The sequence below is a fragment of the Rosa rugosa genome, chromosome 2 (assembly GCF_958449725.1).
Source record: "Rosa rugosa chromosome 2, drRosRugo1.1, whole genome shotgun sequence".
NCBI classification, from domain to species: Eukaryota; Viridiplantae; Streptophyta; class Magnoliopsida; order Rosales; family Rosaceae; genus Rosa; species Rosa rugosa.
The window spans coordinates 41,735,756-41,757,877 of record NC_084821.1 but is presented as its reverse complement, the minus strand read 5'-3'; the positions used below and the strand labels follow the sequence as shown (position 1 = coordinate 41,757,877).

The following is a 22,122-nucleotide window of genomic DNA, read 5'->3' as shown; positions in this document are numbered from 1 at the left end:
AATTCTCTCATCAATCTCTCTCAATCCTCATATTCTTAAACAGAAGTCTTATTATGACATCAATAAAATGCATCCGTCCAATTTTCGTGACGGCTTCGTCAAATTGATGACGTGCCAAGCACGTGTTACACATGTGATATTTTTATGAATAGCAAAATTGTCTTTCTCTATTAATTAATTTAAAAAAAAAAACATATGAAGCATGAATAGCTCTCTCTCTCTCTCTCACTAGATTTTTCTTCTTCTTCACAATCCTCTGCAACTCCTAATCCTACCTCCAACTCCTTCTTCTCAGTCGAGACCCCTTCCCTACACCATCTACAATAATTCATGGTAATAAAAAAGAAAAGAAAAATCACAAGCCATTTTCTCCATGTTCTTGAACCCAGATCAGGCAAAAAGAAGTAGAAAATAAAGAGATTCCAAGCCATTGTTTTTCTGTATAATTGCGGAGAGTATTCTAGTTAGTTGATGTTAGTTGGTCATCAGTTAATCAAATATAATTAAAGATCAAAATTAGATGACTACGCAAATCCAGATTTCTCATCTGACTAGAAAAAACCTATCCCTTGTTAAGAATGTATATATCCCACATGGGAAAAATGAGACATTGCCTATGAGTTTATAACGGGTTGGGCCAGTCCATCCATTGCCAATTGGATGCGAACCCCATATTACTTTATCGTGGTATTAGAGCGGGTTATCCCACGTGTGCATGCCTCGTGGCCACATGGGGTCCACATCACCCAATAAAGTTGTCCACGTGTATGGCTTGAAAATTTGCTACACATGCGGGGGCGTGACATGGACCCCGTGTGACCAGCCCAGATTTTTTAACTGTTTTACGAGGTGCGAATTCACGATATAACAGACAAGAGAGACAAAGATAGCATTTCAGATAGAGATATTCGAAAACTTACAATGGGGTGGTGGTCCAGATTCCCTAAAATCCCCCACATCTTCCTTTCCTTCATGATCCTCTATTGTCAGAGATTCGCGAATTTCGTCTGTTTGCTGCTGTAATCAGACTATAAAAGCTGATTGATTCCCCTCCTTCGTCACTTTCTTAGAAAAAAGTCAAATCTTGATTTGAGAGCGTTTGGGTATGCCTTTGATTAGGTTTAGGAGATAATGGATACAGAATGGAGGGAAATCGGGTTTTACTTTCGAGAACGGCTCCATTTGGATAAATTGTCCCTTTTGCCCTTTTTTTTGCCGCGTGCTTCCCACGTCAGCATTTAGACGGGGTCGTGTTGGACGGAGGAATCACGTTAATATGAAATTGGGACTTCAAGTATCAGATTGGTACACTTGTGAGTTTGGGTATCACGTTGGCCTTGGCACTTAAGTTCAGGCACTCACAGTGAATTTTTCTTTAATTTTAATCCACAGTTTTGAATGTCTTAATGATTATCAATTTCGTTGAAAATTTGCAGAGGTGATCTGCTCATATAGACCTAAAAAATGACGGTATTGATGTGGATATGTGATCGAAAAGTGGGTCTAATAAGCTATCTCTTACAATGGCAGAAAAAAGAAAAAAAAGGGATCTCTCCTTAGAAGGGCCGTGTGTGTGTCCGTGCACACCATATTCCTATCATCTATAAATAAGCGGGACTAAATTTAAGTGATAGTTGTCATTTCTTATGCTCACATTCTATAGTACATACTAAATATAATGAGGTAAATTATCCTTTGGCTCTCTCCAAAACCTAGTTGCCAAGGCTTTAGATTTCTTTCGTGGCGGCCGACGTTGGTTTCCCCTCTTAATGGAGGTTTTCTTTCCATGCTCCGTGGTCTGTCATCCGCTCTCTAATGCCGACCATTTTCGGCAAACACCTAACCAATCATACCTAATTTTAGGATCGAGACAGATCTTGTGAGATTTGAGGCTAGGCAACCATAGGTTCTTGGTTTGCGGATTGGATCGTGTAGAGGACAACTAAAAGCTAAGATTGATCATGATAGAAAATGAATCTTGGTTCCTAGAATTTGGAGAGCGGTTAATTGCCCGGTGTTGATCGATGCTGACTGGAACATGACCAACAAAGGGCGATGGATAATGACGAACTTGGGTGGTAACAGGCTTGGATCCTGGAATCAGTGTAACAACTAAACAGATTTGGGCGGCGATGGACTTTGCGACTGCGACGGCGGTGTCACGAAGCTATGTACTTCAAGAAGTGGTGGCAGGGGCAATTTAGATGCTCTAAACTATAAAAGAAAGACCCTCCGTCTAAGGGTTCGAAGACGAGGATGCCTGCACCTCATACATGCGGCAGCAATGTTGGTGCGCGTTACGGTGACGCACGCGTGGGTCTGTATGTGTGGTGGTGGTAGATTTGTGGCAGAGGAGCAATGGAGATCAGCTGCCCTTTTATAGTTGGATTTCAAAATCAATTTGGGTGCCCAAAGTAATTTTGGGGCCTATTAGAGAAGGGCTTGGCAGTGGGCTCAACTACGGCTTTCAACTAGACTAAAGGGGGTGTATTCATTTAAGAGTCTACAAGATTTTTTTTGTATTTTAGAAGTCTATGGGTATTCAAATGAGATTTTAAATAGTCTTTTAAAATCTTGATGTATTCAATTAAGATTTAAAATTATCCATTTCAAATCTGCTGATATTCAAAAGTATACGGATTTTTATGGATTTCATTAAATGCTGGATTTTGGAGGATTTTATAGTGCTTTTATACATATCAAAACTCAAAAACAATCCAACCACTTCCCAAGAGATTTTGATGGATTCTTCCTCACTCAAAAAATGAAGACGCTCTTCACCAAAAAAAATAATAATAAGAAAAAGCAGGTCTCAATAGGTGACACTCATCCATTTTGTCTTCGACCTATTTTCCCACTATCTTCCTCTGCCTCTGCTCTCATCTAATAATTTTTTATTTTATTTTTATCACTATAGCTCTAGAAGCCTTAATCATTCTAGCTAATTAAGCTCACTATCAATGGTATTATTAAGATGATACATACACACATGATTCTTTTGTAAATTAGATATGAAATAAATTATGTCATTAGTTTACTACTTTATTTTTTGTGTAACATTTTGGCTAGTTAGTTTTCTCTTATTGTTCATATATCATTATACACAACATAAAGAATGATAGATTGTCATACTTTCTTGTCATTGATATAGCATTGTAGTTGGATCCATACATCCGTTGCTTAATTAAAGAAGAAGAAGAAGAAGAAAATTAACCTACCAAAAACATCATAAGGATTTGTAAAATCTAAACAAATACTAGTAAATCAATCTATTAGAACCAATCAGGGTCCATATAGAATTTAAACAATCCGTAGATTAAGTAAATCCATGGATTATAAAAACTCAAACAAAATCTTTTAAAATTTGAATTGAATACACCCCCCTAAATTAATGGGCTTCTACTCTGTCGGGTTTCGTATATGGGATCCAGGTGGATTAACTTGTGTCAAGTTCCTTCTTAAACCACTGCAAGTGGCCTAGTGGTTTTTGCCTAGTTGAGTGTGCTCCCCAACCTAGGTTCGAACCCCGAAGCTGTCAAAGTGGCCAGGCACTGTGTTGCAATGCATAGTTGGAGCATTTCACATGCGCTGAAGGGGTTTATCTTGGGCCTAGGAAGCCTTTGGGTTCCCCTTGACAAAGTCAAAAAAAAAAAAAAAAAAAGTTCCTTCTTATTCGAGTGTTTCTTGCTAGCAATCTATTATTACTTTGCAAATATTTAATCATGGTATAATAGGCTTGCTTAGAATAAATGAGCATTGGACGTTAAATAAGTGAACCTATTTCTATGTGCCGCTGTGGTACCACCACAACTTCTTGTCTGTCTTTAAATGCTAGCCAAAAGATATGTAACGAATAATTTGAGATGAATGAAATTTAAGATGATTATTCAAAAATAAACTAACTTTTGAGTACCAATAGCTCCGTTCCTCTAAAGAGCAAAGCCGCAAAGCCAACCCTTCGTGTTTGTGCAACTACGTTCGTCTAGTGGTGCGTGGTGTCTAGGCAAGCCTCTGGCTTTGCCCATGCCTGTGGACTACCATTGGACGGGCACTTAGATGTTTGGGCTCATGAGCATGCTTCTTCGAGTGTTACTTATTTGGAAGCTTGGCAAGATAGGCTGCGGCGGTGGTTTTTCGATGCTACCCTGAAGCACAAAGATCGTACTGTTCTGATCTCGAAGTTGCAATGCTTGGAGGATGTAATCTTGGAGCGCTTGAAGGACGAGATCTTGGTCTGTGTCTTTCATGCGACGGTGGTTAGCACGGCAACATCTGGGATCTTCGCAGGTCGCTAGAGATGTGTGCGTGGAGGCGGGAGCGTGGAATGGCGGCTAATCGTATGCTGTGGCGTAGGGGTATAGTGTACTGGGCCTGGTTCTGGGCCGGCCTGCTAGGGTTTTGAGGAGGACATTCTTTAGGCTCCTCTCTTTTGGGGTTGAGTGAATGGGGCATGTGTTAGTAATTAGTTTACTTTCAATAATTTCCTAAGTTTTTTTTAATAACCAATACACTTTTTGTGCTTCTAGTGGATCTTCTGGAGTAATACCGAAGGAATATTCATATTATTTCTATGTATTTAATGTCAAATGAGTGCCTTAGTTTCTACATACCATTGTGGGTATTAGCACAACTTCTTGACTACCTCTAATTGGTAGCAGGACGGTATGTAATGGTCATTCTGGCTTGTGATCAATATATTGGCTTCTGTCTTGATTCAAAAAAATGATTATTCAAAAAACAAAAAAGTTATAGTACATACCTAATTTACCTTATATCGATAATTTTTCAAGAGTGGAGAGAATTTTTGTGGAGAAAAATTAGGCAAATCTCCCTCTTTTGAGCTAGGTGAAGAAATTTCATGATCTGAACAATTTATTTTTGACCCGCTAAAACCTTTTCCTATTTTGTTTTTCGGAGTCACTTTCCCTTCCCTCCTCACAAACGGGTCTAAATAAAACTCGGAAGTCCGAGCTCGTTCACCAGAGAAGGGAACCCACTTTGCCTCTGTATTCAAAAACCAGTCGTCTCTCTCAGGTAATCTTGTTCTTTGTCTCTACACAACTCAACAGCTACACTCACAAAGAGGCAGACTCGTAGTTAACTATTCCATCGTCCCAGACTTTCTTGTACTGTAAATAGTAGCGTGGGGAAATCCCAATGCCTTCCAAATGTATGATGAAATGCCCCAGAGAAATATTTGTTCTGAGAACTCATTGCATTTGGGTTTTGTTCCAAGTGATGGATGAGTATACGTGTATTTCGCACAATTCGGTTAACTTCTTCATCATTTCAATTGATTCTGCTCGGTTTTATGCATTTTGGTAATGATGAACATAAACAATGCGTCAACTATCTTATATCTCTTCCTTGTTTGCTGCATATAGAAATTTGGAAAGTGAAAATGGTGGTTTGCTATCCCTCCACACCGAAGAAGAAAGCTTTGGCTGTGGGATTTTTCATTTCGGCTGCTGCTCTTTTCGCTTACGGTGTGCATCTCTCCTATGTCAACGTTGCGCCTCAGCAAGCTCGAACCAAAGCTCGAAATGAGTTTGTTAGAGAACGATTGAAACAGAAATATGGGAAATGAGCACGCAGGTTGCGATGTCAGAGTTCAGGTTGTCGGATCATTTTGTCATGCTTATGAGTTTTATCCCTTGTGATCACCAATTCTGGGATGATACAGAATGCTCGTGATCATGATTTGATTGCCATGATGTTCTACAATTACCTGAAGGAAAGGACTAGTTTTATACTCCTGTACTGTCACTAACATTGTAAGATTTGATTCTATGCAACTGGTAAGTTTGGCTTCGTGTAAACTTCCCTATATATGAACATCTTTCCCCCATTTTCTTTTATGACTATGTTGGTCTATTCTGTACAGTGGCCTCATGGGACTGCTAAAAGAATGAAATTAGGATGATTTGCTTCATTCTTGGATAATACATTACCGGCTTTGGTGAAAAATTCATTCCTCAAAATTCAGTATCTTGGGAATGCCAGATCTCCTCCCATCTCCCACAATCCCACATAGCTATCAGTTTCAATTTCAGCAGTTTCAACAGCTCCAGAACTTGACTTGCTCCAGCTCCTACTCAAATTTATAGCCTAAAATGAAGTGAATCTTACTTCTGTCCCAGTATCGCCATAGAATTAGCCAATTGGAGGAACAAAATTTTAATAATTAAACAAGATCAGAAATTTGATATTGATTGCAAGCCGTCAAGGAAGTCATGGCAATTGAAGCAAGAAACTGATATGATGTTTGTGAGAAGGGTGGGGTGAATGGTTAATGCTGTTTTCTTGAAGCCGTGCAAAGGGGCTTTCAAAAAGGAATTCAGCAATCAGTTGGATCTCAGGTTGCAGAGGGCGTGAATTTGAATTTAACTTGTATCTTAATTTCGGAACACATGAAAAGAAATTGGAGACGATCCAACCTCCTACAACAGGAAAGAAACAATAGAACCCCAGTGCTGATAGTATGGAGAAATGGAAGCCAGACTGCAACATATACTTGGTGGTACATCCAACATTAGGTCTCTGTTGCCACGACTACTATGAAACCCAGGAAAACAGGAAAACCCAAAAACTGACTCTTCAGTTGAGAAAAATTCTTTTCACAACAGATAATGTCCATAGCTCCCATACCAATTGTTTCACTTTTCTATCAAAATTTTAATATAAAGACTCTTTTCCCATCAAAAATTTTTCTAAAGAATTTTGGGATTCCTGTTCTACCTCATTGAGATAAAAGTGAGTAATCCTCAAAGAAACGAGCTCAATCCTACAACACACAGTTCAATAAAACTTACAGTGTCATACTTTACCCAAAATGAGATTAGTCCAAAAACAAACATAAGAATGTAACTCCTGATTAAACATTCAACCATAAAAAGATTGTTTTCAACTTCAACTGAAAAAACTGCAATCCATTAAAAAGTAAGAAAGGAGGAAGGAAACGGCATATTCTGAGTCTAAAATGACTAAGTTCAAACAGCAAAATTTTAGGCAGCTGCTCCCTTTCCCTTCTTCTTCTGGAGCTTCTTCATGTAAAACTCCAGCTCTTTGCCCTCCAAGATGTATCTGCAAAATTATAAATGAGCATCAAAATACTGTAAATGCAACTACAAAGAATGTGCCTGTGATCAAATATTCCAATAAGAGAGAAGCACAAGTAGAGAAAGCAACATACCCATCTGCACGGCCACATTGACCAGGTCGTGAAGAGATGCAAGCCAATAGACGACCACCACCAAATTGTTCCTCAATATGCTGGTCAAGCACACGAGTCTGCTGACGCTTCTCTAGCTTCCTTGCTACATGCTTGCTCTTCTTCACCTCCTCAGCGGCAGCGGCAGCGGCAGTAGCGGCCTCACCGTCCTATCAAACCAAGGGTCAAAAATGATTAGAGAAACCACACCTAAATTCATCTATCAGTATGTGTAACTAAATTTTTATTCATCATAAATTTAGTTGCCTCTTGCAACACTTCCAAATAAATTTAAGTTTACACTTAGCACACATACATAATGTCAGAACCAATAACTATAAAACTACATAAATTAAAAGAAAATATCACAAAGCAGGTGCAACCTTATTGAAAATACTGCCTAATTATAATTTCCATCAACCAAAAGAAATAGTACAGCCCTACCTCTGCTTCTTTCTTGATAGCAGCTGCAGTTTTCTTCCTGCGCCCAATTTCAACACCATAGTGGGTAGAATACCACTGCTTGAAAGGTGCTGCATCAACCTGAACAATGGCACCCTTCACCAAGGTTTGAGTACGCACCAGCTCATTGTTAGATGCATTGTAGACAACATCAAGAAGACGGGTCTTCCTGGTCACAGCCTCACTACCCCAAGAGAAATTTCCTGTGTCGAGCCTCAAAGCACGCCACTTCACATTTCCACCTCGAACCCTGATCCTCCTCACTGTCTTGTTGCTGGACAGTTTGGTGTTAGCAGGCACCCTTCCGAGCTCATACCTTCAAACAGAAAGTTCAAACAAAATCAATTTTGAGATCACTCACTTAGAACCAAATCAATTCCTATACTTCAGTGCAAAATATAGACATCAACCATTGAGCACCACATAATCATTCCAACTTCACTGCTTTCTAATCATGCAAAACTTAGCAAAAGCGCATTAGCTTTTGCTGCTGTGTTCTTAACATGGTGAATCCACAAACAAAAACACCATAAAATGAAAATAACAATGAAGACGAATCAAAACAACCTACTAAAAGATTTTCAAAACAGTGGAATACTATCATCAACTCAATAAACAAAATCATCAAAAGGTTTCATTAATCTCTTCAAGATAAAAAAATAATAATAATAATAACAATAACACGGTACATACAATGAACATTCAAGAGCAAAGAAATCAAAACAGTGTATAACGAATTTACATACATGACTCATAGTAATCTACTGAAAGATCTAACACATGTATATAAATCAAACCAAGAACAATGAAAGAATCATACTTTCGCTTCTTCCTCCACGCCTTCTTCTTGCCTCCAGTGGCACGTCTCTTGTGCATGGAATCTCGAGAGATACCTAACAAATCACACCAGATTTCCAGATTAGCATCACAGAAAAGATCAAAACTTGAACAGAGACTGAAACAATTTGAGCAAAATCAGAGGTACCCATGACTGAAAGGAAGTGGAGAAATCGAAAAGTGGAATGAGAATGAGAGAAGATGAGAGAGGGAGGTACCCATTTTGGCAGAAGCAGAGTTCCAAGGTTTCTCTGTTGCGGGAGCTGCGGCAACGCGGCTAGGGTTTGAGGCAACTGAATGAAGCGAGCTTTGCCTTTAGTACAGACCTAGTGAACGAAATTACTGTCGTGTCCCTGGCCCAAAAGGTATGACCCAAAACCAAAACCAAACCCTAAGTTAACAAAAAGGTAGCGGCCAAGCCCAAACCAATATTCTTTTTTTTTTCTTTTTCTTTTTTGGTTAAAATGCAACATCATTAGAAAGGGAAAAGACCCCTAAAAAAAACAAAACAAAACATTAGAGAGCTACCATCTGCACCTATTCATCAAAGTCGAGAACTAATACATGAAGTAAGCGCACTGTCGGAATACAATCACGTAAAACATAAAAAAAATAAAATAAAAAAAGAATAATAAAAATATTGACCTATACTTGCAACTTTTAGGCTGAATTAGACCAAACAATCACATTTTGCTCAGTTCTTAATTCGACTAAATTGACTGACAAATATAAATTCTTTAATTTTTGTAAGAGGGTTTGAAGCTCTCACTTTGTATAAGGAAATCCAACTCCTCAACCACTAGATTACAAGTTCCACTTCTCTTTTCACTGGATCTTTTTCATTTCTGGAGAAGAAACTTTTCTCTTCGGTTTTCTTCTCACTCCTCTCTTCTCTTCATCTTTTCCTACTTTCTAAGTTCAGTCTAACAATTAGATATGTAACACTTATGTATTTTCAAATCTAAATCAGATCTTTTGTCACAATTTGTCATCGTCATCACCTGTCGGTGAAATCATCTACTAACCAAATTAAGATTTGTTGATTATCGACTTGTCAATTTTAGTTTTAGCAACAAGATATGGACTTCATTGGGGTTTTATAAACTTGTTAGAAAAAATAGTTACCAGTAAGTTGACAAAGCCCCTTCAAATTTTGACTTGTGTTCTCAGGTATGTTGGCATATTTGAAATAAGGGTGTATCCCTTGAAGAATATCACATTTGAGGGAATGACATAATTTCTTGAAGAGTATAAAGTTGTTAGTACTAGTCAGTTAGGGAAAGAGTAAATAGAAGTTGCTCTTGAACTCTGTTTTCATGACCTCTACAAACCATACACTGCTTATTTACCGTGTGCTAAATAATAGTTTTTTCTATCTATATTCGGGGTCCTGGCTACATAAGAAGCATGGGTGAGCCTGATGGCTCTAATGGTGTAGTGTCTTGTTACTTGTCAAGATCAATACATGGGGCGTCAAGGGGAAGGCCGAGCGTGTCGATCGATGTCACTCCAATTCCAAAGTTCATATCCTTGCATTTAATTTGACAGAGTAACAATATGAAGAAGTAATTGATTACCATTAATGAAGATAGTTGAGTCCCTTAAATGGGTATTAATTGGAGTGAGCTTCATTTCATTTTCAATGTGGGAGAGATATCCCTCCTAAGTCCTAACTGACAATATATTTAGGCTATGACATCTCTCCAAGCAGCTTGGTTGTTATCTCTTGTGTATCGACCTGATGGCAGGTTTTGGTGGTTGTGCTCGATCACGGCCTCGACCCTGGCATGAGATGTCGGACAAGGTGATTTGTAACACCTCGATTTGCACCTCGTCAAACGAGTACATTACAGTGCCGTGTATCCTTAGGACCGAAGCTAGAATTGTCCTATTTCAAGTCCTAAGAACCCGCAAGGTAAAAGAAAGAGATTAAAAATACTTTATTAAATCCATTAGGAAAACTTGAGCGCGGAAGCATTTGTTTAAGTGAGGTGAAAAATATAAAACCATTGGAAATCCTTTAAAAATAAATACAAGTCCTTTGAAAACAATTATCGAATGTTCATTCGGTTCAAGGCCAAAGTCCATAAAATATACAAATGATGTATTTTACAAACAATCACAATCTCGATAAACAAGTTACGCGGGAGTAAAGGAAATAAGAGAACCTGTCATGCGGATCCAACTCCGACGATGACCATTTAAAGTACAAGGTAACTAAGCCACACCCTACATTATCCAACTGTCCCATCTTCGTACACAATACCAGTTATGCCTTGTACCTAAACTTACCCATTTACTAGTAATTTGGATGGTAAACGACAATTATCTTCACTTTTACCTTTGTTTCGATGCTTTTAGGGGTGTAAAAAGTTGACTGTTTATTCTATTCACTTTTTTAGGAAACTTCCTCCTGGAAAGTTGTATAGGACGTTAAACCGAGTTCGAATACACAAATTACGCTAAATCAGAATTGTAACGCATAAGTTATAAGGGTTTGAAGTCAGTGGCAGTTTTGTAATTTCAAGAAAAAAGTCTAATACTATAAATAATAGCTTCCATTTTCGGAAAACAGCCTTTTGGGAAGATTCCCGAAATGGAAACTCAGTCCCTTAAACCAGAAATTTCCGATTTCATGCCCGAACTTCTCAGCCTCGCCGGAGATGATTCTGGCCACCTAAAGCCATGAAATTGGTCCCATTCTCTTCGGCTTCAAACCATCTTTTCAACCATATAAGCCTTGCATCTTCTAGTTCACCATACACGTACGATGAATAGAAGAAAAGAAAGTACGATCCTTTTCCAGCGTATTTTTCAAATTTCGGCCAACTTCGCCCAAATTGGATGTTAAGACTAACTGGGCTTTGTTCGTCTTGCAATGTTCTACAAATCCATCAAGTTTCACATCTCAATTCAACCCGAGGAAGACCAATTTCGGCCCCAAATCCTTTCGAGGTAAATTTCGGATTCAACATTCAAAATTGTACTTTGTGATAGTTGAGAAAGTTGTTGGGGATGATGAGAGGATCATAGTAATGAAATTTCATGACCCAATTCGAGGTCAGAGGTGGCAGCGCTTGGAGGCGTGTCCGACCACTTCAGGGCTTCTAATTTGGTGATTCAGGTAGAGCATGACGTTAAGGACATGTGGTTATAATTTGGTAGCCATACGACAAACTTTGGGATTGATAGGAATTTTTGAAGTTTTGAAAATTCGGGTTTTGATTCGGGAAGATCTGACCGTTGGATCGACCCCATTTTTTGATAGGTTATTATAATTATTGAGTCAACGTAATATATTAAGTTTGAGCTCGTTCCGACATGATTTCGAGCTTTCGACAAATTACCGTTTAGGGGTTTCGATTTTGTTATCATTAATTTAATTTCAATTCTCGAAATCCGTTATTCATAATTATCAATTTGTTCAGGACGACGTGTAGATTGAGCTCGAGGAGAAATTCATTGGACGGCTGTCATAGCCACAATTCTGTGAGTGGACATTTGTTTTTAAATTATTTATGCATGCAGTATTACTTTTGGGCATTATTTATTATGAGATTATATGATTTGAATTATTGAGATTTTATGATTTTATGACTTATTGAGATATTGAGTTTTATGAGCTTTGATTTATCGAGATTTATTGAATTATGCTTTCGATGATTTACGAAGTTAATATTAAGTTTTCCTTTCGAAAGCATGCATTTGTTAATTTTCGAGTATCTGTTTTATGATTATATTATTGTGATATCTTTTCGGAAAGCAAATTAGTTTATGAGAAATTATGAGTATGATATTGAAGTATTTGAGTATAAATGAGTTATCAAGATTTCATGTGTTAAATATTTTAATGAGATTGAGTTCAGTTTATTTGAGGAGGTAAATATGAATGATGATGATTATTTTAGCGCATGCATGCATTACCTAGTCTGTAGTACCCTCTAGGTAATAGTCTGGTTGGTAGTACCCTCTAGTTAATATTCTGGTCAGTAGTACCCTCCACAATATAAATTCCAGTCAGCAGTTTCCTCTGATGCGTCATCTAGTCAGCAGTACCCTCCAGATGATATGAGGTGGTTAGTCAGCAGTACCCTCTTATTATCTATGGTTAGTTGGCAGTACCCTCCGATGTGTCCCTGATCGACAGTGCCCTCCAAGTGGCATGAGATTACTAGTCAGCAGTTCCCTCTAGTCATAGCCTATTTTATGATTAAAGTATTTTTATTGAGATTTTTGAGATTTCTAAAGTGATTTTGAGATTAGATTTACACTACGATTTGAAATAACAATATATTTCTGAGATTTCTGAATGTTTTTGAGATATATTACCATATGAGTATTTTAATGAGATTTTGAGACGGTTATCGACATGATTTTCATCATAAGTTGAGAATTATTTATTTTTCATCCACTCACTCTAACAGATTTCAAATGCTTTTCCCTGGGCTTTTCAGTTTTATGTGCCCATTCTGGAGATAAGTTGAGGTCGAGCGTGCATAGAAGTCGAGGAATAGTGTCCAACGCTTTCATCTTCGTTGTAGGTTACTGTTTAACCTACTCATACTTTATTGCAATTCATTGTCTAGTTGCTCTGATTACCAATATTTGTATAACTTCGTATTTTGAGTAGATTTAAAGTTATAGAAATTGTTTAGGAGTTGGTTATAAATTGTGGGGAGCAGATAGGCTCCATGAGATAAGGATGGATATGATTATTAAGAAGTGTTAGAATGTTTTTATTGGTTTGGGTAGTCCACTTTTAGGGGAAGTTCCGCCAATTTTTTGGTAGAATTTCTTCTATAATGGGCCTCGCAGGGCCACCTCAGATTTCACGGTGAAATTCGGGGTGGGTCTTGTCAACTTAGTATTAGAGCATTATGTTGTTAGGTCCTGTAGACTTTCTTACTCTCTTGTTAGCTTATATACTTGGTGATACTCAGAACCCCTCGAGTGATGGCCCGACTGCAGCGGTTCTCCATCATATACTCTTCGGTGCTAGTGCAATCATCAAGTGTATAACGTACCTATCTCAATATTGTTTCTTTTCGTTGTTTGGTCTTCACTTTCCCTTTTTGGTACTATGCCTCTTAGACATCGGCCCCGTAGGAATTCTGCACATGTAGAGGAATACATAATGTTGTGCACCCTGGTGGTGACTATTGAAGGAAACGAAATCGATGGGTTTAGCATGGATTACGAATTGAGAATCGAGATATAGTTATCCTTTGTTTTTGAGTTCAACAAGTTTATTGAGGCTACTTTGAGGTCGAGGCCAGACTCCGATCACGCTCACGACTATTAAGGATGATTGGCCATAGATATGGCCTACTTATGAATGCTGTATATGTTTCAGGATCTAGTTTTTGGTTGAAAGTAGAACTAATAGTTGTGGTTCTTGCGTTGAACCGAGTTTTGAAGGATGTAGTAAATGATGTGGGCAGTTTAGTAACCACTAACTGCTGAGATGCATGTATTAGCAATTTTGGTTGGAGATATTCATAGTTTCAGTAAAGGCTTTGGTACACGTACGATTTGGGGAAATTCTAGTTTCATACATGTAATAGAATATCCATTGGGCAATGTCAGATAGTCAGTTAGAGATGTTATATGGCTAGCAAGGTAGTTATATGAAGGGTTTCTCTAGTTAACACGAAATGTTAGTTCAAGGCGTGATCAAGGTTCTAGTAAGGTATCAGAGTGGCACAGCGGATGCGTAGTAGGCCTTTAACTAACGTAGAGTGATGCGTAAGATGATGCGTCTAATAGTGGGACTTGCGTAAGCATAGAAGATAGATCTATCGCTTAGGAAGATAAGAATCAATGAAAACACCTTGCGACCATACTTTAGGCAAAGTTTCAACATTTCATAATGAGGGTCAATCCATTTCTGATGTTAGTTATCCATTTCCAATCAACCAACTCTTAGCTTGCCTAGTTATTTTCTTGGTCTTGAGTAGACTTACTTTCCTATTCAATGTACGATCGTCACTTCTTCCGTTAGATCGGCACATTGTTCTCCTTCTTGAACGTTATACTTCGGATTTGTACGTGTGCCCCATTCCTTCTTTAACTGTATGAAATTTTGAGGACAAAATTTTTATAAGGTGGGCTGATTGTTATGCTTTGTACCTAAACTTACCCGTTTACTAGTCATTTGGACGGTAAACAACAATTATCTTCATTGTTACCTTCGTTTCGATGCTTTTAGGGGTGTTAAAAGTTGACTGTTTATTACATTCACTTTTTGAGGAAACTTCCTTCTGGAAAGTTGTAGAGGAAGTTAAACCGAGTTCGGAGACGTGAAGTATGCTAAAATCAGAATTGTAACGAAGAAGTTATAAGGGTTTGAAGTCAATGGCAGTTTTGTAATTTCTATAAAAAGTCTGATACTATAAATAGCAGTTTCCATTTTCGGAAACAGCCATTTTGGGAAGATTCCCGAAATGGAAACTCCGTCCATTAAACCCAATAATTTCCAGATTTCACGCCTAATCTTCTGGGCCTCGCCGTGATAATCGATTCAATCTTCTTATAATTCCTTCGACCCCCACCCCTGGGATCGATCACATCAGGCCATGAAACTGGTTCCATTCTCTTCGTCTTCGATACATCTTTCCAACCATATAAGTCTTGCATCCTTTAGTTCACCATACACGAGGAATCGAAGAAAACAAGGTACGTTCCATTTCTGGAGTATTTTTCAAATTTTGGCCAACTCCGGCCAAATTGGACGTTGAGACTAACTGGGCTTTGTTCGTTTTGCAATGCTCTACAAGCCCACCACGTTTTACATCTCAATTCAACCCGAGGAAGACGAATTTTAGATTTGAGCGATTTCGGGCCTAAATCCTCCTCAAATCCTTTCGAGGTAAATTCCAGCTTCTACACTTAAAATTGGACTTTGTTTTAGTTGAAAAAGTTGTTGGGGATGATGAGAGCTAGGATCATGGTGATGAAATTTCATGACCCTATTCGGGGTCAGAGGTGGCGGCGAGTGGGGCCCTCGTGCAGCAGTTTGTGGAGGCACGTGGGGGCGCATCCGGCCACTTCAGGGCATCTTATTTGGTGATTCAAGTTGAGCATGAAGTTACGGACATGTGAGTATAATTTGGTAGCCATATGATGAACTTTGGGATTGATAGGAATTTCTGAAGTTTTGGAATTCCGGTTTTGATTATGGAAGATATAACCGTTGGATCGACCCCATTTTTTGACAGGTTGTTACAATTGTTGAGTCAAGGTATCCTATAAAGTTTAAGCTCGTTCCAACATGATTTCGAACTTTCCAAAAATTATCGTTTAGGGGTTTCAGTTTTGTTATCATTAATTTAATTTCAATTCTCGAAATCCGTTATTCATAGTTATCAATTTGTTCAGGACAACTTATAGATCGAGCTCGAGGAGAAATTCATCGGACGACTGTCATAGCCAGAATTCTGTGAGTGGGCTTTTGTTTTTAAATTATTTATGCATGCAGTATTACTTTTGGGCATTATTTATTATGAGATTTAATTATGATTTGAATTATTGAGATTTTATGATTTTATGACTTATTGAGATATTGAGTTTTATGAGCTTTGAATTATCGAGATTTATTGAATTATATATACTTTCGATGATTTATTGATGATTTACGGAGTGGAGTTGAATACCCAAAAGAGCAGCTCAAGCAAAAATTAAGAGAAGGAAAACAAAAAGGGATATTCTTGTCATGCACAGCCCTTAAACTAAGACACACTACTTTTGTATAAAGGGAATGCCAACATATACAAGATCCTATACTAACATAGTATAGAGATGAGCCATTACGTCTTGGATTCCCACCAACTCACTTTAGCCAGTGGGGTCCTTGTCTAAGAAACCAAATACCTGAGGGTCTGTTTTGTAGTAGTATGAATCATGTAAAAACATATATTTCTATATAAAGCTACACCATGTTTTCTCCTGGTCAGTAGACCAGGCTTGCCTTGATATATTTTTCAAAATCGAAACAACCTGTCCAATAACAAAGCATTATTGAGTACTGTTCTATAAAACTGCATAGTCCGGAGACGTCAGCTCATTGAGTAGGGCAAAACAAGGTGAACATTACTTTGCAGAATATGATAATGATAACACCACTCTAAATTAATAGATTGAACAAAAAAACCATAAAGTGTTCAAGCATAATTAAAACAATAATTAAGGTCATAAAGCTTTGGGGTCTCATGTCAGAACCTGCTCTATCCAGCCAGAAGCAACATACTAAAATGCACTCTTGCAGGTAGCTGCGCCCTTAGATCTAGTGCAAGCTGCTTAGTAGCTACGAATCAGTTCCAAGTCAAGGAAGCTTAGAAGCTTTACCCTCAGAATCTAATTCTGGTCCAGGTCGCTTACTATTATCAGACTACAACACAACATTTGAACACTGAGAAGTCCAGTGCTCACCAGACTTACGACATGTCCTACAGATCTTAAGGGGAGGTGGAAGACTCCTACTAACAACATTTGCACACTATGAACTGCAGTGTTCGCCATACTTACCACATCTATTACAAGTCTTGAAGGAAGGATGTCCGTCATCACGGTCAAAGTGGCTACAGTGGCCATTATTGAGAATACCACAAAACGGACAATATACTTTTGCTGTCATCAGTGCTAATTTAGCAGCTTCAAAATCTTGGACACTCATGTTTATAGTTCCCACAAATGTGTGACTCAAAATTTTCCTCTTCTGCCACATAAACAATATTTTCCTCTTCAGCCACAAAATTTTCAGTTGCACATTTGTGGCAACTATAAACATGAGTGCCCAAGATTTGAAGCTGCTAAATTGGCACTGATGACAAAAAAGTGTATTGTCCATTTTGTAGTCTTCTCAATGATGGCCAATGTAGCCACTTTGACCGTTATAACGGACATCCTTCCCTCAATACGTACTTGTAATAGATGTGGTAAATATGGCGAGCACTGGAGTTCTGAGTGTCCTAATATTGCATTGCGGTCTGACAGTCCCACACAAAAATCAGATGGTTTGGTTTGCGAGCTCTGGAGTTATGATTTAGAGGATAATTATGTGGCTGAAAAGGAAAATTTTAAGTCGCACATTTGTGGGATCTATAAACATGAGTTTTCAAGATCTGAAGCTGCTAAATTGGCACTGATGACATCAAAAGTGTATTGTCCGTTTTGTAGTCTTCTCAATGATGGCAAATGTAGCCACTTTGACCGTTATAACGGATATCATTCCCTCAAGCCTTGTAATAGATGTGGTAAGCATGGCGAGCGATGGAGTTCTGAGTGTCCAAATATTGTTAGTAGGAGTTCAGTGCTACACAACATTTGAACACTGAGAAGTCCAGTGCTCCCCAGATTTACGACATCTCCTACGGATCTTGAGGGGAGGTGGTGGACTCCTACTGACAACCCAACCCAGCCAGCGAATCTTGATCAAATCTTTCTGGAGACTCACAGTATGCTTTTCATCTTTGTTTTTAGGGTTCGTGCGGGAAGTTATCTAAATTGTTTTGAGGAGATTTTTTGGAGGATTTAACTTTATGCCTATGTCTTTGAGAAATCTATAACGGATGGAAAGTTTGACATGAATTTTTAGAGTTTGTCGCAATTGGTTCGTTTGGCTAATTGAGCGTTCCTCGCAAAATTAGTGTTTGAGATTCCCAGACACTGCAACTTCTTCATTTATTCTGTGATCTTGACACGTATATTAGATCTATGCTTTTTTTATTATTTTGCAATGTTTTTGATTTTTGGCTGTTGCCAACATTATCAACCATTGCTGTTTTTTTCTTTGGTTGTATAATAATAAAACTGCAAACAGGTCAGAAGGCTCAAAAACAAGAGGATGACTATCTACACTACTCGGCTCAAAACAAGGATTCTGCATTGCTCAGTTTGTTAAAATGTTCAATATTTGAAGCTGCTAAACTGCGTATGGCAAAACTATTTTGTCCGATTTGTGGTATTCGCAATGAAGGCCAATGTAGCCACTTTTACGACAATGATGAAATTCGTTCCTTGAAGACTTGTATGAGATGTGTTAAGTTTGGTGAGCACTTGATTATCGAGTGACCAATTGTTGCATTGCTGTCTGACAAACTCACACACGAATAAGAGGATACAGCTACTAAGCATCCTGGTTTAGATTTAGTGGTCAGAATGAATCAGAACCAGAGGATGATTATTTGGCTGCAGAGGAAAATTTTGGGTTGCCGAGTTGTTCAAAATGTGGCAAGGTGGATGAGCACTATAGTTATGAGTGGATTTGCAGCTACTAAATTGGCACTGATGACAGCAAAACTGTATTGTCCGTTTTGTGGTCTTCTTAATGATGGCTAATGTAGCCACTTTGACCGGGATGACGGACATCATTCTCTCAAGATTTGTAATAGATGTAGTAAGTATGGCAAGCACTGGAGTTCTAAGTGTCCTAATGTTGCATTGTGGTTTGACTGTCCTACACAAGAATCAGATGGTTTGTTTGACGAGCTCTGGAGTTATGATTTAGAGGATAATTATGTGGCTGAAAATGAAAATTTTGATTCGCACATTTGTGGCAACTATAAACATGAGTGTCCAAGATTTGAAGCTGCTAAATTAGCACTGATGACAGCAAAAGTGTATTGTCCGTTTTATAGTCTTCTCAATGATGGCCAATATAGCCACTTTGATCGTTATAACGGACATCCTTCCCTCAAGCCTTTTAATAGATGTGGTAAGTATGGTGAGCACTGCAGTTCTGAGTGTCCTAATATTGCATTGCGGTCTGACAGTCCCACACAAGAATCAGATGGTTTTTTTCGCGAACTATGCAGTTATGATTTAGAGGAAAATTATATGGCTGAAAAGGAAAATTTTAAGTTGCACATTTGTGGCAACTATAAACATGAGTTTCCAAGATTTGAAGCAGCTAAATTTGGCACTGATGACAGCAAAAGTGTATTGTCCGTTTTGTAATCTTCTCAATTATGGCCAATGTAGACACTTTGACCGTTATAACGAACATCATTACCTCATGCCTTGTAATAGATGTGGTAAGCATGGCGAGCGCTGGAATTCTGAGTGTCCAAATGTTGTTAGTAGGAGTTCAGTGCAACACAACATTTGAACACTGAGAAGTCCAGTGCTCCCCAGATTTACGACATCTCCTACAGATCTTGAGGGGAGGTGGTAGACTCCTACTGACAACCCAACCCTGCCAGCGAATCTCGATCCAATCTTTCTGGAGACTCACGGTATGCTTTTCATCTTTGTTTTTAGGGTTCGTGCGGGAAGTTATCTAAATTATTTTGAGGAGATTTTCTGGAGGATTTAACTCTATGCCTATGTTTTTGAGAAATCTATAATGGATGGAAAGTTTGACATGAATTTTTAGAGTTGTTCGCAATTGGTTCGTTTGGCTAATTGACCGTTCCTCGCAAAATTAGTGTCTGAGATTCCCAGACACTGCAACTTCTTCATTTATTCTGTGATCTTGCCACTTATATTAGATCTGTGTTTTTTTTTTTTTTTGCAATGTTTTTTATTTTTGGCTGTTGCCAACATCATCAACCATTGTTGTTTTTTTCTTTGGTTGTCGAATAATAAAACTGCAAACAGGTCAGAAGGCTAAAAAACAAGAGGGTGACTATCTACACTACTCGGCGCAAAACAAGGATTCTGCATTGCTGAGTTGGTCAAAATGTTCAATATTTGAAGCTGCTAAACTCCGTGTGGTAAAACTATTTTGTCCGATTTATGGTATTCGCAAAGATGGCCAATCTAGCCACATTTACGACAATGATGAAATTCGTTCCTTGAAGACCTGTATGAGATGTGTTAAGTTTGGTGAGCACTTGATTATTGAGTGACCAATTGTTGCATTGCTGTCTGACAAACTCACACAAGAATCAGAGGATACAGCTACTAAGCATCCTGGTTTAGATTTAGTGGTAAGAAGGAATCAGACCACTAACGGATGGAAAGTTTGACATGAATTTTTAGAGTTGGTCGCAATTGCTTCGTTTGGCTAATTGAGCGTTCCTCGCAAAATTAGTGTCTGAGATTCCCAGACACTGCAACTTCTTCATTTATTCTGTGATCTTGCCACGTATATTAGATCTATCTGTTTTTATTATTATTTTGCAATGTTTTTTATTTTTGGCTGTTGCCAACATCATCAACCATTGCTGTTTTTTTCTTTGGTTGTCTAATAATAAAACTGCAAACAGGTCAGAAGGCTCAAAAACAAGAGGGTGACTATCTACACTACTCGGCTGAAAACAATGATTCTGCATTGCTGAGTTGGTCAAAATGTTCAATATTTGAAGCTTCTAAACTGCGTGTGGCAAAACTATTTTGTCCGATTTGTGGTATTCGCAATGATGGCCAATCTAGCCACATTTACGACAATGATGAAATTCGTTCCTTGAAGACCTGTATGAGATGTGTTAAATTTGGTGAGCACTTGATTATCGAGTGACCAATTGTTGCATTGCTGTCTGACAAACTCACACAAGAATCAGAGGATACAGCTACTAAGCATCCTGGTTTAGATTTAGTGGTCAGAAGGAATCAGAACCAGATGATGATTATTTGGCTGCAGAGGAAAAGTTTTTGTTGCCGAGTTGTTCAAAATGTGGCAAGGTGGATGAGCACTATAGTTATGAGTGTGAAAGATTTGCAGCTACTAAATTGGCACTGATGATAGCAAAACTGTATTGTCCGTTTTGTGGTCTTCTTAATGATGGCCAATGTAGCCACTATGACCGTGATGACGAACATCATTCCCTCAAGACTTGTAATAGATGTGGTAAGTATGGCGAGCACTGGAGTTCTGAGTGTCCTAATGTTGTAATGTGGTCTGACAGTCCTACACAAGAATCAGATGGTTTGTTTGGCAAGCACTGGAGTTATGATTTAGAGGATAATTACGTGGCTGAAAATGAAAATTTTGAGTCGCACATTTGTGGCAACTATAAACATGAGTGTCCAAGATTTGAAGCTGTTAATTGGAACTAATGACAGCAAAAGTGTTATGTCCGTTTTGTAGTCTTCTCAATGATGACAAATGTAGTCACTTTGACTGTTATAACAGACATCCTTCCCTCAAGCCTTGTAATAGATGTGGTAAGTATGGCGAGCACTGGAGTTCTGAGTGTCCAAATGCAATATTTGGACACTCAGAACTCCAGTGCTCGCCATACTTACCACATCTATTACAAGTCTTGAGGGAAGGATGTCCGTCATCATGGTCAAAGTGGCTACATTGGCCAACATTGAGAAGACCACAAAATGGACAATACACTTTTGCTGTCTTCAGTGCAAATTTAGCAGCTACAAATCTTGGACACTCATGTTTATAGTTGCCACAAATGTGCGACTCAAAAGTTTCCACTTCAGCCATATAATCATCCTCTAGTTCTGATTCCTTCTGACCTTTTTGCCTTCTGACCTCGGTTTTTCTCAAGTCGTGCTCCCCATCGAATTTCAATGGTTCCGAGTTCATTTCAGTATTCCCCATCAGTATATCTCGAGAATAAAGCATGAGTTGAGGTACTTCCATACCAGAAACAGTGTTCATCCCAGAGTTCATGTCAATTTTAGCTATCCACTATATACTTCTCCGCTTATGTTTT

The 22,122-nt window shown here is 38.4% G+C and overlaps 1 protein-coding gene and 1 long non-coding RNA gene across 2 annotated transcripts; one reads left to right on the top strand and one right to left on the bottom strand.

Moving 5' to 3' along the window:
• The first annotated feature begins 4,738 nt into the window (after nucleotides 1–4,738).
• On the top strand, nucleotides 4,739–5,945 carry LOC133733507 (uncharacterized). The gene is made up of 2 exons (XR_009857746.1): nucleotides 4,739–5,034; nucleotides 5,385–5,945. It is a non-coding gene; the product is annotated as an uncharacterized LOC133733507 (long non-coding RNA).
• Nucleotides 5,946–6,797: 852 nt separating this feature from the next.
• Nucleotides 6,798–8,809, bottom strand: LOC133731698 (small ribosomal subunit protein eS8-like). The gene is made up of 5 exons (XM_062159096.1): nucleotides 8,728–8,809; nucleotides 8,493–8,565; nucleotides 7,655–7,988; nucleotides 7,193–7,380; nucleotides 6,798–7,083 (listed from the first exon to the last, which is right to left on the bottom strand). The coding sequence occupies exons 1-5, from the start codon at nucleotides 8,729–8,731 to the stop codon at nucleotides 7,005–7,007; spliced, it is 678 nt and encodes a 225-aa protein (XP_062015080.1). The 5' UTR covers nucleotides 8,732–8,809; the 3' UTR covers nucleotides 6,798–7,004.
• Between the last annotated feature and the right edge of the window lie 13,313 nt (nucleotides 8,810–22,122).

Bases quoted from the DNA above. Each gene is read 5' to 3' on its own strand.
- LOC133731698 (XM_062159096.1), bottom strand. The intron at 7,989-8,492 runs GTATGATTCTTT...TTCTGTTTGAAG, and splicing joins GCGTGGAGGAAGAAGCGAAA to GTATGAGCTCGGAAGGGTGC. The intron at 7,381-7,654 runs GTAGGGCTGTAC...TTGGTTTGATAG, and splicing joins CTATCAAGAAAGAAGCAGAG to GACGGTGAGGCCGCTACTGC.